Source organism: Lacerta agilis, chromosome Z, assembly GCF_009819535.1.
Source record: "Lacerta agilis isolate rLacAgi1 chromosome Z, rLacAgi1.pri, whole genome shotgun sequence".
Taxonomy (NCBI): Eukaryota; Metazoa; Chordata; class Lepidosauria; order Squamata; family Lacertidae; genus Lacerta; species Lacerta agilis.
In genome coordinates this window covers 45,010,485-45,024,458 of record NC_046331.1, presented here as the reverse complement: position 1 = coordinate 45,024,458, position 13,974 = coordinate 45,010,485, and the positions used below count along the sequence as shown (strand labels likewise).

General features: G+C 45.4%; 1 protein-coding gene across 7 annotated transcripts in view; it reads left to right on the top strand.

Annotated features, from left to right (window-relative positions):
- KLHL13 (kelch like family member 13) overlaps window positions 1-8,004 on the top strand; it is an 80,593-nt gene extending 72,589 nt beyond the window's left edge. For all 7 annotated transcript variants that reach the window (XM_033138293.1, XM_033138286.1, XM_033138288.1 and 4 more), the window contains one exon: window positions 6,338-8,004. In XM_033138293.1, the coding sequence (XP_032994184.1) occupies window positions 6,338-6,825 (488 nt within the window). In that variant the 3' untranslated portion in view covers window positions 6,826-8,004. The remainder of the gene's footprint in view (window positions 1-6,337) is intronic.
- Window positions 8,005-13,974: the final 5,970 nt, after the last annotated feature.

Sequence of the window (13,974 nt, the reverse complement as noted above, 5' to 3'; positions counted from 1 at the left end):
CTGAATTGAGCTTCAATTTGTTGGCACTCATCCAGTCCATTACTGAGATGAGACAACGGTCCAGCACATCCACTGCCTCACTTGCAGATGTGAAGGAGATATAGAGTTGTGTGTCATCAGCATATTGCTGACAATGTACTCCAAAACTGGAGTGCTCTGGACACCTGTTGAGATTCAACTGCTGCAACAGCAGAGTTAAGATACTGGTGGATCATGAATGAAGGAGATCTTACTCCAAGCCAACCTAGCATTCGGCAACAGCGTCCGCAGACCCAAGGTCTGGCAACTGTAATTCCCCAAGTTGGAGGAGGGGCTAGCACACGGTGCAGTCACCAACTGCCTGTGCCCTGTGCCCCTTACCTGGCCTGCCCCGCCTCCCACACCTTCCCTCTCCCTGCCCTGAATCACTGCAAGTAGAGCCTCCCCTGCTCTTTCAACTCTTCTCTTTGCAAGCACATCCTATGCCTCAACAAAATACCCAAATTAAGAAACCCACAAGTTAAAAACCGTTTAAAAACATTTTATTATAAAACATATTATTTCTGAGTGAGATTGCTCCCCACTACTCCCATAGTTTTTTTTTTTAAAAAAAATGTAATTCCAGTAACCTGTATCAAGATCGGTTTGCTCTTTCCAAGCAGTGATTTCTAATGCCCCCCCCCCAAATCCTAATTTCCTTCAAAACTGTTCAAAACAGGACATGCTATGACATCTTCAGATTTCATTTTAGATACAGTTATCTCAGCTGGCAGGTGATTATTTTCTGAAACAACCTCCTTAATAACTTATTTGTGTTTCTTCTTCTTAAACCTGCAAAAAAGGGTTTATTAGGAAATCACAAACACAGCCACCATGCTGTCTGTAATTCTACAGGTGTCCCTATTGTAAGAACTGACTCATTTTGACTGGGATAAGTTGTACCTCAGGAAAGCCTAGCAAATCCAATGCATGTTAAGATAAATACTGCATCTTTGGGGTAGATGTCAAGAACTTTGATTTAATAATAATAATAATAATAATAATAATAATAATAATATTTATTCATTTTATAAGAAAATACAAAACAAAACAAACAAACAACACACAAACCTCTTATATATTCTTAACATTACTCCACTATCATTTTAGGGTGACTTCCCCCAATCTCCTCCCTCTGAAATCCATTATCAGTCTTCATTGGCAGTTACATACAGACATCAAGAACTTTGAAGTCTAGCCAGCGTATGTAAATCACTGCATCCTTCAAACATGTCATCAGAGGGAGAGAGCAGCCTACAGAGTCTGTTTTGCCTGATTCACATCAAAACACTGTGATTTTAAAAACCTATTTTTAGTTGGCAGCAGTGCAGCAGTTAGCTTATTCTCTCAGTGTTATCAATTCCCTGAACAATTGTCTCCCCCAGAGAGGGCTGGAAGCCAGAGGAGCATATGCCTCCCATCTGCCACATGCACCTGTGTCGGAGTGGAATGCCTAGGGTGGGGGCCCCAAATCCTTTCAGCTGCCTTGCTCTTGGATCAGCTTTTCCATGAAAGAAATGTCTCCCTCCCATAGCAGGCTGCAAGCATGAGTACAGTGGTACCTTGAGTTATAAACACCTCAGATTACAAACGCTTCAGGTTACAAACTCTGCTAACCTGGAAGAGTTACCTTGAATTGAGAACTTTGCCCCAGGATGAGAATGGAAATCGTGTGCTGGCGGCACTGTATCTGAAGAAGTGTGTGCATGCACACGAAAGCTCATACCAAGAACAAACTTAGTTGGTCTCTAAGGTGCTACTGGAAGGATTTTTAATTTTTTTATTTTTCATTTTGTTTTTACTATGGCAGACCAACATGGCTACCTACCTGTAACTTGTTTTAAATGAGTTTGTATCTACCTCTGGTTCTAGCAACCTACTCTGGCTGTGAGTGTTTTTCATCAGAATTAGGAATCTTACTCTTTTTTTTAAGTAACATCTTCTACAGAGGATGCCGTAACAGCATAAAAGGTGCCACAGATCCCTTTATAACTATGGCAGCAAATGGTGCTCACATCACTCAAGGTCTATGCAAAGCCCTTTTCATTTGGCATAAAATATTAATTTCACATATATGCTCCTAGGGTCAGAACTGGCAGTGTCTGACCATAAATGAGAGCTTGGGGTCATAGTGGATAGCTTGATCGAGACGTCAACCAGGTGTGGGGCAGCTGTTAAACAGGCAGATTCCATTTTAGGGAAAAGAATTGAAAAGAAAACTACCCATATCGTAGTGATATAATACAAATCTATTGTGCAGCCACATTTGGAATAGTGTGTACGGTTCTGGTGGCCTCACCTCGAAAAGCATATTGGAAAAGGGCAACAGCATGATAAAGGGAATGAAGTAACACCCATATGAGGAAAAGTTGCAGCATTTGGGGCTTTTTAGTTTAGAGAAAAAGTGAGTAAGACGTGACATGATAAGTTTGTAAAATGATGCACAGTATGGCCAGAGAAAAGTTTTTCTCCGTCTCACTTGACACCTAGAACTCATGGACATCCAGCTTGGATGGCTTTAAAAGAGGATTGGACCCAATTCATGAAGGATAAAGTTGTCAGTGGCTTCTAACCAGGATGGCTGTGCACTGCGTCCATGGTTGGAAACAGCATTGCTTCTGAATAGTTGGCGATATTGGCCACATCTACAGATGGTTTTTTAAGAAGTGGTTTAATAACCGCCTCTTTCAGCGGGGTTGGGAAGGCTCCCTCACAGAGAGAAAGAAGCATTCACCACCCCGCGAAGCCCATCGCTAAGCCCTTCCCGGCTAGCTTTTATAAGCCAGGATGGGCAAGGATCAAGGAGACAGGTGGTTGGTTTCACTCGTCCAAGCAGCCTGTCCACATCCTCAGAGGTAACAGTTTGGAACTGATCCCACGCAACTGGACTAGACAGGACTCTAGCACTCTCCCGCCCCGGCCCTGCTCCCATGGTGGAATCTACCTCTTCCTGAATCTGAGTGACTTTATCTGCAAAAAACTTTGCAAAATCATTGCAAGAGATCATGTGGCCCGTACTGGGCCCTGATGGAGCAGGTGGTTCTGCTAAACTGTGAACCACCTGAAAAAGTCTCCTGCTGCTGTTTTCTGCAGATGCAATAGAGGCGGCGAAGAAAGTTTTCTTCGCCGTCGCTACCGATACTTGGTAGGCTCGATATTGAGCTCTAACCTGTGTCTGGTCAGCTTCAGAATGAGTTATCCGCCACCGGCGCTCTAGCCATCTCAGCGATTGTTTCATTGCCCTTAGATCTGAGGAAAACCACGGGGCTGTCCGGGCTCCATGCAATCAGAGAGGGTGCTTCGGCGCCAGTCAATAGCCCTGATTAACTCCACATTCCAGCGGACCACCAGGGAATCAGCTGAAAGGCCATCAACATGGGATAAAGCATCCCCTACCACTCTCTGGAAACCATTTGGATCCATTAAATGGCGGGGGTGGACAATCCGAATTGGTCCCACCTCCCTGCAGAGGGGAAGGGTCACGGAGAAGTCCAGTTGCACCAGGAAGTGATCTGACCATGGCACTTCTTTAGTTTTGCTTTTACTTAGTGTCAGATCACCAACATCCGTAGAGGTGAACACCAGGTCCAAGGCATGTTCGCAGCTATGCGTTGGTCCAGACTTATTCAGGGACAGCCCCATGGAGGCCATGCTTTCCACGAAGTCCCGAGCGGCCCCTTGTAAGGTTGTGTCGGCATGGATGTTAAAATCCCCAAGGACAACCAAACTAGGTGTCTCCAGGAGAACATCCGCCACGACCTGAAGCAGCTTGGGCAGGGAATCCTTGGTGCAGCAGGGAGGTCGGTACACCAAGAGGAATCCTGTACTGCCCCTACTGCCCAACTTCCAGAACATGCACTCAGAGAACTGGGTCTTCCCAATAGGACGCCTGGTGCAAACTAATGACTTCCTAAAAATCACTGCAACCCCCCCCCTTCCCGCCCACAAGGCCTGGGTTGCTGTGCGCAAGAGAAACCTGGTGGGCAAGCAGCAGCAAGGATAGGCCCACCTGCTTCATCCAACCAAGTCTCTGTTACACATGCCAGGTCAACTCCTTCATCCACAATCAGGTCGTGGATGGCAGTGGTCTTATTCATCATTGACCTGGCATTGCACAGCAGCACCTTCAGGTCATGTGGGTCTCCCTTGCTGATTCCAGTATCCGTCTGGTCAGGACCAGATCCAGAGGCAGGGATAGTCCTCAAACAACGACTAAATCTGCCTCCTCGGCAATGACATGGTCTGGTCTTAGCGTAACTCCTCCTACTACTTGTGATCACTGAGATCAGTTGTCCCAGTGCATCCCTCCCTGTGGAACCTGCCCCAGCCATTTTGTTGGCTGGGACCCCTTCCCAGGCAGTCCTGACCCCTCCCCTTGAGAACAAAATAAACCTTCTGTAAAAAACAGCAAAAAACAAAGAAACAAAACAATAAAACAATACAAACCAAAAACAATACAAGTTACAAATATACCAAAATTAAACAAATTCCCAAACCCAACTAAACATCCATACCACCCACTACACCAAAAAGAATTTAAAAAGGAAAAAAGAAATTTTTAAAAAGCATTTTAAAAAGAACTCTGCCCTAAGTTCTTCTGGACAGCAACAGCAGCAAGGCAGCGGAAGCAGTCCTGCCAGGCCCCGCCCTGGGCCAGATGGTGAGAGGCAGGGACAGGACCTGTAGGCACTCACAGCAGGAGGCAGGAGAGTCCTGTGATGTGTTTAATGATGTTTTGGTCACTTCTGGGTTCAGTGATGTGCGCATATGTGTGATCACACATCATTCAGTTGTGCATTAATCAGTCATTGCCTGTAAATAAAACTCTGGCAAATGCCTAAAGGTTAAAGTAGAAGGGACCCAGCAGATCTCCATGAGGAGAGCATTCCAAATCACTGCCTTTAGTCTCCATATGTCTGATCTCACCTATTCAAACATGCCCCTCTCCCCAAGGATAGAAAATGTGTCCACATAGGAGAATTTTTGAGTGTGTGAAGTGGGCCTCTCAATATCAGTTTCCAGAAGTAGAAGGAATGGCACAGGGTCCAACTTGGTGGGACAATTCCTGGCATCTTCAGGTAGGACTGGACAGTACTAAGCTAGAATGGAAAAATGGTCTGGCTTAGAAAAAAGCAGCTTCTTACGTTATGAGGAGGTACTGTGACTGGTAGAGTAGCTGCTTTACATGTTGAAGGGCCCAGGTCTACCTCTCTTTTAAATCAGAACCAGTGAGGGCAGTGAAGGTCCTGTCTGGAGGTGGTTGAAGGATGGATGGCGGCTAATGGATTGAGGTTGAATCCTGACAGAAGTCCTGTTCTTGGGGGACAGGAGGAGGGCTGGTGTGGGGGACTCCCTGGTCCTGAATGGGGTAACTGTACCCCTGAAGGACCAGGTGTGCAGGCTGAGATTCATTTTGGACTCACAGCTGCCCATGGAGGTGCAGGTCAGTTCTGTGTCCAGGGCAGCTGTCTTCCAGCTCCATCTGGTATGCAGCCTGAGACCCTACTTGCCCGCAGACTGTCTTGCCAGAGTGGTGCATGCTCTGCTTATCTCCCGTTTGGACTACTGCAACACGCTCTATGTGGGGCTACCTTTGAAGGTGACCCGGAAACTATAACTAATCCAGAATGCAGCAGCTAGACTGGTGACTGGGAGTGGCCGCCGAGACCATATAACACCAGTTTGAAAGATCTGCATTGGCTCCCAGTATGTTTTCAAGCACAATTCAAGAGTGTTGGTGCTGACCTTTAAAGCCCTAAATGGCCTCAGTCCAGTATACCTGAAGGAGCGTCTCCACCCCCATTGTTCAGCCTGTACACTGAGATGCAGCTCCAAGGGCCTTCTGGCTGTTCCCTCACTGCAAGAAGTGCGGTTACAGGGAACCAGGCAGAGGACCTTCTCCGTAGTGGTGTCTGCCCTGTGGGACACTCTCCCATCAGATGTCAAGGAAATAAACAATTATCTGACTTTTAGAAGACATCTGAAGGCAGCCCTGTTTAGGGAAATTTCTTATATTTAATGCTGTATTATGTTTTTAATATTTGGTTGGGAGCCGCCCAGAGTGGCTGGAGGAAACCCAGCCAGATGGGCGGGTTATAAATTATTTGTTTATTATTATTATTATTATTATTATTATTATTATTATTATTATTATTAATCCCCTGAAAGATTGGGAGTAGCTGTTGCCAGTCAGTGTGGACAATATTGAGCAAGATGGACCAATTGTCTGACTATGTAAGGCAGCTTTCTGTGCTTCTAACTGTTGATCTCATTAGCATTCTTCTTACATGAGGTGTTTGCTTTTGTTTTCCTGTCCTAGGAGGCATCACCCATGACACTTTCCAGAAGGAACTAATGTGCTTTGATCCCGACACAGACAAATGGACTCAGAAGGCTCCAATGACCACAGTTAGGGGCCTTCACTGCATGTGTACTGTCGGTGACAAGCTTTACGTCATTGGTGGAAACCATTTCAGAGGAACCAGTGATTACGACGATGTTCTAAGCTGTGAATATTACTCGCCAAGCCTAGACCAGTGGACACCAATTGCTGCTATGTTGCGTGGTCAGAGTGATGTCGGGGTGGCTGTGTTTGAAAATAAAATATATGTTGTGGGAGGATATTCATGGAATAACCGTTGTATGGTGGAAATAGTCCAGAAGTATGACCCAGAAAAGGATGAGTGGCACAAAGTCTTTGACCTCCCAGAATCCCTCGGGGGCATCCGTGCTTGCACTCTGACAGTCTTCCCTCCCGAGGACAATACAGGCTCACCATCTAGAGAATCACCTCTTTCGGCCCCTTGAGACGTGGCATCGCTGGACTTACCATGTTGTCGCTCCAATACCACTGCACTGCATCAGGGATTCGCCTATTTGTCTTCAGTAGTATCTTACAAGGCTTACCCTGAAGCAGCCGGCACAGTAACACAGTTGGGGGTGGGATGTAACAAGAAGATGGGCGTCACTTGTGGGGTTTGGTCTAAAAAGTTTATCGAGTGGACAACCAAGTGCCAAGCAAAGTGAGGTTTTATTGTTTCATTTTGTTTTTTGAGCCAAACGCTTAAAAAATGAGGTATTGTCTTAGGAAAAGAAAAACCTTTGCATCAGGCGCATAGATATTCTGTACTGGGTGCACGGGTCACATAGATCAAGAAGCCCTGTAAGTTGAGCCAGTGGGGTGTGGGATGTGTGTGCAATGAATGGGGAACCTTGTTTGCTAAGCCTTGTTGCTGGAGGACCATCTTTCCTCGCTGCACCTCTGGAGACAGAGGGAGCCCCTGACGCACACAACATCCAGCAGCTATCTGTCCTCAGCTACCTCCCTCTTCTAATGGAGTATTTCAGACCTGTTTACTGACCTGACACTGGAGGTGCTTTTCAGAGGATATAGCAGACAAGAGAAACACAGCCTTTTTGAGACCATTAATAGATATACAATAGGCAGATCCTGAATCTATAAACCAGGGTTGTTGTTTTTCTAAATAACATATTAAGGGGTTTTCTTTTCCTTTTCTTTTCTGAACCTCCACATGCAAAGTGAAATGTGCTGGAGATTTGTAATTGTGTTTTTACTTTCTGTTCTCTTCCTCCTTCCTTTTCCTCTGCCCCTGAAATAAAAGCTCTGATTCATCATGGGAGCCTGAGCAATTCATACATTGGAGGGAGGGGGTTTGGTTCAATTGCGCAACCCAGTGGGGTACCTGTACTAGATTTTTGGGTAAACAAGGGCTAGAATCTCTTAATTTGAAGCCACTAAAATTTCGAGCAAATGGTTCCCTACTTTCCCCTCCTTCTTCTTCCTCCCTTCATGACCCCCTCCAAATATCCTTTTCTTGGTTAAGAGAACTTGCTTCTTACACCTCTGTATAAAATCTCAGTTAATACGGTTGTTTAGCACAAAATGCAGCTTTTACAGAGAGCTGCTTTTGCTCAGAGAATTCAGACTACCCTGTTTCTTTTGTTCAATAAAATTTTTAACTGCAATTAGTTGGGTGGTTTTTTAATTTTTAATTGTTTTAAAGGGCTCATTAACCTTCCCTCCCTTCTCCCATTTCCCTGTTGCCAGGAAACGTCTGTATGTATCTTTGTGTGTGGGTAGCACAACCTGCTGGGAAGCCACTTTTGTAAGAGCTTCCAAATGGGGGGGGGGGGAGTGACGCTTGACCTACTTTCCCACAAGCTCCCCTGGGAAGCCCAGGCTGAGCCTGTTGTGAATTCTGTGTCTGCAAGGGGGTGGGGTGGGCACTGGGGCTGAAAGGTTATTCGCAGAAAGCCGGTTTGGCTGAACTTAATAAACCACCCCACAAGATGGAGTAGTATCTCTGGGGCATGCTTGGAAGAGGTTTGTTAGCCGTGGCTTTGAGGTACACAGGGCTCTCAAGTGGAAAGTCAGAGTTCAGTGGCGGGGGACATCTCCAGGTTGTGGGCTAGGAAGGAGCTCCATCTGCAACACTGGAGAGTCACTTCCAGCCAGTGTGGGCAAAACAGCTAGATGGATCCTGTTGGAAGGGACCCCAAGAGTCATCTCTGCCAACCCTCTACAATGCAGGAATAACGCCTAAAACATCCATGACAGGTGGCCATCCAACCTCTGCTTTAAAACCTCCAAAGAAGGAGAGTCCTTCACCTTTCCATCCCATGATCGAACAGCTCTTAAAGTTCTTCCTGATGTTTAGTTGGAGTCTCCTTCCTTGTAACTTTAAGCCATTGGATCGTCTCCTATCCTCTGGAGCAAGAGAAAAGAAGCTTGCTCCATCCTCCACGGGACAGCCCTTGAGATATTTGACTGGTACATGGCAGCTTCCTAGGTTCCTATGGGTGGCGTGCAGTGTAGTGAAGGAATGTGGTTTGCAGAGTTGGACAAGGCAGACTTGGGTTCAGATGTGATGCAGCACGTAGCTCTCTGGGGGACCTTGAGACAATCTCTAGGCTTGTCCGGAGGCAGCCAGTGGGATGCTCTCCAGAGGCTGTTGTTGGGCTACCAACACCAATCAGCCCCAGCCAGCAGACCTAATTGTCATGATTGATTGGTGTAGTAGTCCAATGATACCTGAGGGGTGTCCCATTGGCTGCCCTGATCCTTGCCTAACCCCAACCTACCTCACAGGGTTGTTGTGAGGATAAAAGGTGTGAGGGGATCCTGGTCTTGGAGGAAAGGTGAGACAAGAAGTAATAAAATTAAAATTAACAAATTAATAGACTTCTGCAGCAGCAGAGAAAAAGCACTGCTGTATTGGTTACATAACTCAGCTTTCAGAGAATCTCCTTTTTTCATTAAATAAAGTGGTTCATATGGGTGCAAATATGTGTTTGAAAGCCTGCTCTCTTCTGAGGGATGAGAGTAGTGACATGTTTTTCCAAAGATTGGAAATCTATGTCTACCAGATTAAGCATCAACAATGCCCATTTTCTCACTGCATAATGGTTGCAGGAATGCAGGATTTCTGAGCACTGGGTTTTGGATTGCTCTCAAGGTTCAGAGTCAGGGTGGATTTCTCAGAAGCGTGCATTGGAAGGAATCTGCACTGAAGACTGAAAAGTCTGCAGGAAGCAAATAGATCTACTTCGTAAGCAGTTCTCTGGGAGAGCCCAACACAATCGTATCTGCAGGGGCAGCCAGAACTCTTTTTGCTAGGGTTGCAGTGTTCCCAGAACATTCAATGTCACCCTGAACGGCTCTTCTCAAAAAGGAAAGAGCCATGCTTAATCAAGAGGTGGTGAGTTATGGAAACTATGGAAATCACTCCCACAAGAGGCAGCGGCAGCCACAGACTTTGCTGGCTTTAAAATGATCAGACAAAAGCATTGGGGGGGGGGGGGGGTGAAATTGGCCACTAACCATGATAGACATGTTCTGCCTCCACCGTTAGAGACAGTATGCATCTGAGTGCCAGTTGCTAGAGAGGAGAGTGTTGCTGCACTCAGATCTTGCTTGTGGGTTTCCCATCTGGTGGGCCACTGTGGGAACAGGATTCTGGGCCAGATGGACCCAATTGCCTGGTCCCGCAGGCTCTTATGTTCTCTAAACCCCTTGGCACTCCTGCTTTTGACATCTGGGATAGTGGAGACCCGCTCCCTGCTATCCATTCATGACAAGTTGCCTGAAGGCACTTTGCACTGCAAATACTCCCTCGCCCATTGAGGTAGCTGCTGTCTGAGCCTGAAAACTTGACCTCATCCTCTTTCTGCCTCACCAAGAATCTTAATAAAGACAGCAAAACCATGCAGCTAGAAACGTTGAGTCTTCCTCCTCCCTATCCCCCCACTGAAATTCCAAGGCACCAGTAAATTATTATCAACCCCCCCCCCCCATCTACCTACTCACCCTGAAAAAAATTATTGGTCTTGCATTTAATAAGGGCAATGCCAAAATAGATTTGCTGGAGCCGTAATTCTCAATGGTGGTCCCAGGAAACACGAATACCACTGCTGCCATGATATAAGCATTATGTGAATCCAAAGTCTGTGTCTGCTTGTGTAACTGCTCTAGGTTTATCAGTGAGGAGGCAGACCAAGAACAATGACTCCAGGCAAAGCATAGCCATCCTCTGTGTTTACACCCACGCCCCCCTTACTCTAAAAGTTTGTCTCTGTTTCTATGTTCAACTGGCAGAATTTTGAAGGTTTGAAGGCAGGCCAGTGCTGCTTTGTGTATCGCATTTTCCCCATTTTATTGTTTGCTGCAGATATTTTAATCCTGCTGTTCCCCAAAATTTCCCAAGGTGGCTTACAGATGGAAAGAAATTGCAGAGAGTGCAAGGCGAGGTGATCTTGAAAGTCAGTTAATGATCAGTCACAGAAATTAGATCTGAATTATTTGCGGTGAGGATTCAATAGAAATATCTGCTTTATGGACTTACTGGTATTTTTGTATATATGTGTGGTTTATAAGGCTTCTTGACATGGCAGCATCAGGACCAAAATTAGATGTAAAAAGCCTGGAGAAATTGTAGGGAGGGTCATCACCCGGCTGAAGAAATGTCAAATTGGATGCCAGGAGAACCTTTTGTAGTGGAGACCAGTGTCAAAGGCTGCTTTGTTATCTCATTGGCAAATGCAAGACTTCAATGATAAATTATTGGTTGTGCATTTTTTAATCCTTTGTAAGGGAGCCGTGTGGTGGGTGTCTGGCTTCCTTAGAAATTTCCATGGTCTGTATATGTATGCTAAATTTAAAAGCAATAGTATGCATAATTGGGATCTCAGACAGCAGAGCTGGCAGCCATTTGGTGACGTCTTAGGCTTCTATCTTCCCTCATCTCCAGCCAGGTGTCAGGGATGGTGGACCAGCTGCAGCCCAGCAACACCTGAGAGGCTGTGGCTCCCCTACCCCATCTTCAAGGGTGTAACTGAGTGGTTTGGTTTTGCCAGGAGTGGCTTCTTCACTTTTCAATCAAGGGTGCAAGTGCCCTGCAGGATCAGGGCAAGATTATTCTAGTCTAGCAGCCTTTCTAAGAACCTCAGTGAACAGGAGGTGGCCCACTGGACACATGCATTGTCCACCAGTGGACTGCTCCCTCTCTTGACCCTAACCCCTTGCTTTAAGCTATGTGCTCACAAAAGGTAGGCTAGAACATCTTTCTCCTGCACTTAGCAAGGTTATCACGGGCTTCAGGACTTCAGCCATTGCTCTGCTCTGTTGTTCCAATTTAAACTTGAATGCAGTCCCCTCTCTCCCCCCTGTCAACTCACAAAATCATTTCTTGCATACCCAGCTGTTCTGGAAGCATTCTTTACTGGGGAGGGGGCCTTCTCTGACCCTGTACACGCAATGTTTAAAGTTGCAGCTGTTTCATGGGTGGTACTGAGCACAGCTGCAGGAAGCAGCTTGAGCAGCTGTTGACACCGGATCTTCTGGAGCTGATGAAGGATGAAGTAGAGGGAGAGAGAATTTGCTCTTCCTCTTTTTTCCCCTCCCCCCAAATTATTTTTACTGATTTTCCAAATTATTACAAATTAAACCAATTTAATTAAATTTAATTTCTTAAAAATAGGGTTTCCTGCTCCTGTTCCAAACATATGATCATCATTTCCTCGCATAGTCATATCATTTCTTATTTAGAGTCCAGCTGACATCCTTCACTTGCTGTTAAACCATTCTTCCAGCTGGCCTCTTTTTTCACCTTACAAACAGCACCTCCGTTACATCTTATAAATAAACAATCTATTTCATGTGTAAAGTCCTTCATATACATTGTTGTTGCAGACCTGGTGTGCTGGGAGAGTTAACACTTTGCAGTGTTCATCTGGATGGAGTAAGGTCACATTCCATTCCTTCCGCTGTTTACAGACTAACATACGAACTGCAGCCATAAATAGCTCAGAGTGCATATCCAAATTCCGCCATTTATATTCTACTCAGCACACAATTAAAAGCAAGATCTTTTCTCAAAATCAGCCTCTTTACCACATGTGTCCGGCAGCAGTTCATTCTTTTTTCTCCCACTGCATTCCTCCAATGGCAGGGATAATTTGAAATAAATTCCATTCAGCCTCTGTCGAGGGGGGAGGGCATAGTAAAACCTTGTTAAATTCCTTGCTGAGCATAAATCAAAAGCTTCCTGCCTCTTTTCCGAAGTATCAAACAGAATAACATAGCAGAGGCTACACACGTCTTTTTCATTATGCAGGGGAGGACAGGGGGAAAGGATACCATTTTAAAACCGCAAGAAAGCACAAAGCACGTTGCCCTCCCTCTTCCTTTCCCAGCTGTTGTAAGGATTCTCAAGCTTCGAATAAAACATTCAGATACCTTCCAAGAGTCCTGATTGATTCCAGCCCATTAGCATATGTCGGTCTAGGAGCACCTCTTGATTAATGCCAATTGTCCGAATTAGAATTTTCTCTTCCTCTTGGTATGCCTGGCTGCTTTCTGTTTAGGTTTACAGATCTCATTCTTGGCAGCAGCCATTAGGTTGCTCTTGACCTGCTGTGTGCAATGGTGCCCCACTTTTCTGCTCCCTGCTCCCAATCCTCCTTGGGATAGAAGCTAAGGACACCAGAAGAGCCTGATCAATCAAACCAATGGTACTTCTAGTCCATCATCTCTCCTCATAGTGGCTACCCAAATTCTCTCCTTGTATTGCAGCATGCACCACCCCGCACATTAGGGGTGAAGAACCAGTGGCTTTCCAAGGGTCCCTAGATCCAAACTCCCACCAGCTGTGCAGTCAGTGGTCAAGATAGTGGCTTTTAAAAACCATTTTGGGTTTAAAGGTAATCACTTGAAATTGGGTCTGGAAGTAGGCAACCACTGGAACTTGCACAATATAGAATATTGGTGTAATATGCTCAGCTCTCCTTATTCCAGCAGGAGCGAAGTGGTTGCATTTTGCCGTAGTTGAAATTTCCAAACTGTCTTTAAAGCACATTTCAGTAGTCTGATCTGGGTTTCACTGTTATGGGGAAATAAAATCAATGCTGTGTCATGTATGGAAATACAGAAATTAAATAAAAGTCTCTAAAAGCTAAATAAAAAAGAGAATAAAATTACCATGCAGGGCTGCAGGTTCTGCACCCCGCCCCCCTTGTAGACAAGTGGCGGCAAAACATTTGGTGTGGTGGACCCTCAAACAGGCTGAAAAGTTTGCTAGTACTTCTCCAAGCTAAGTAGATAAGCCAAGATGGAGTATGCATAGCCTCCTACAAGCCATAGCGTCACCCATGTCACTTGTATCCTTGGCTACACCTTTATTCACCTGGCTCTAGAATCCTTGGGAATGTTAAGGAGCACCACCTGAATGCAGATCCAGGGGCAATTGCTCTGCAACTCTTTCTCTTCCCACTTATTCGTAGAAGCATAAGCAAAGGTAATTACCTAATTAATTTGCAAATAAAATCATTACCTTGACTAAGTATTGGTTTGCTTTGGTGAAGAACTAAGAGTTCGTTCTTCAATTTTATTTATTTGAAAACATTTTTATCCTGGTTATGAATCTTGATTTGCAGCGGCAG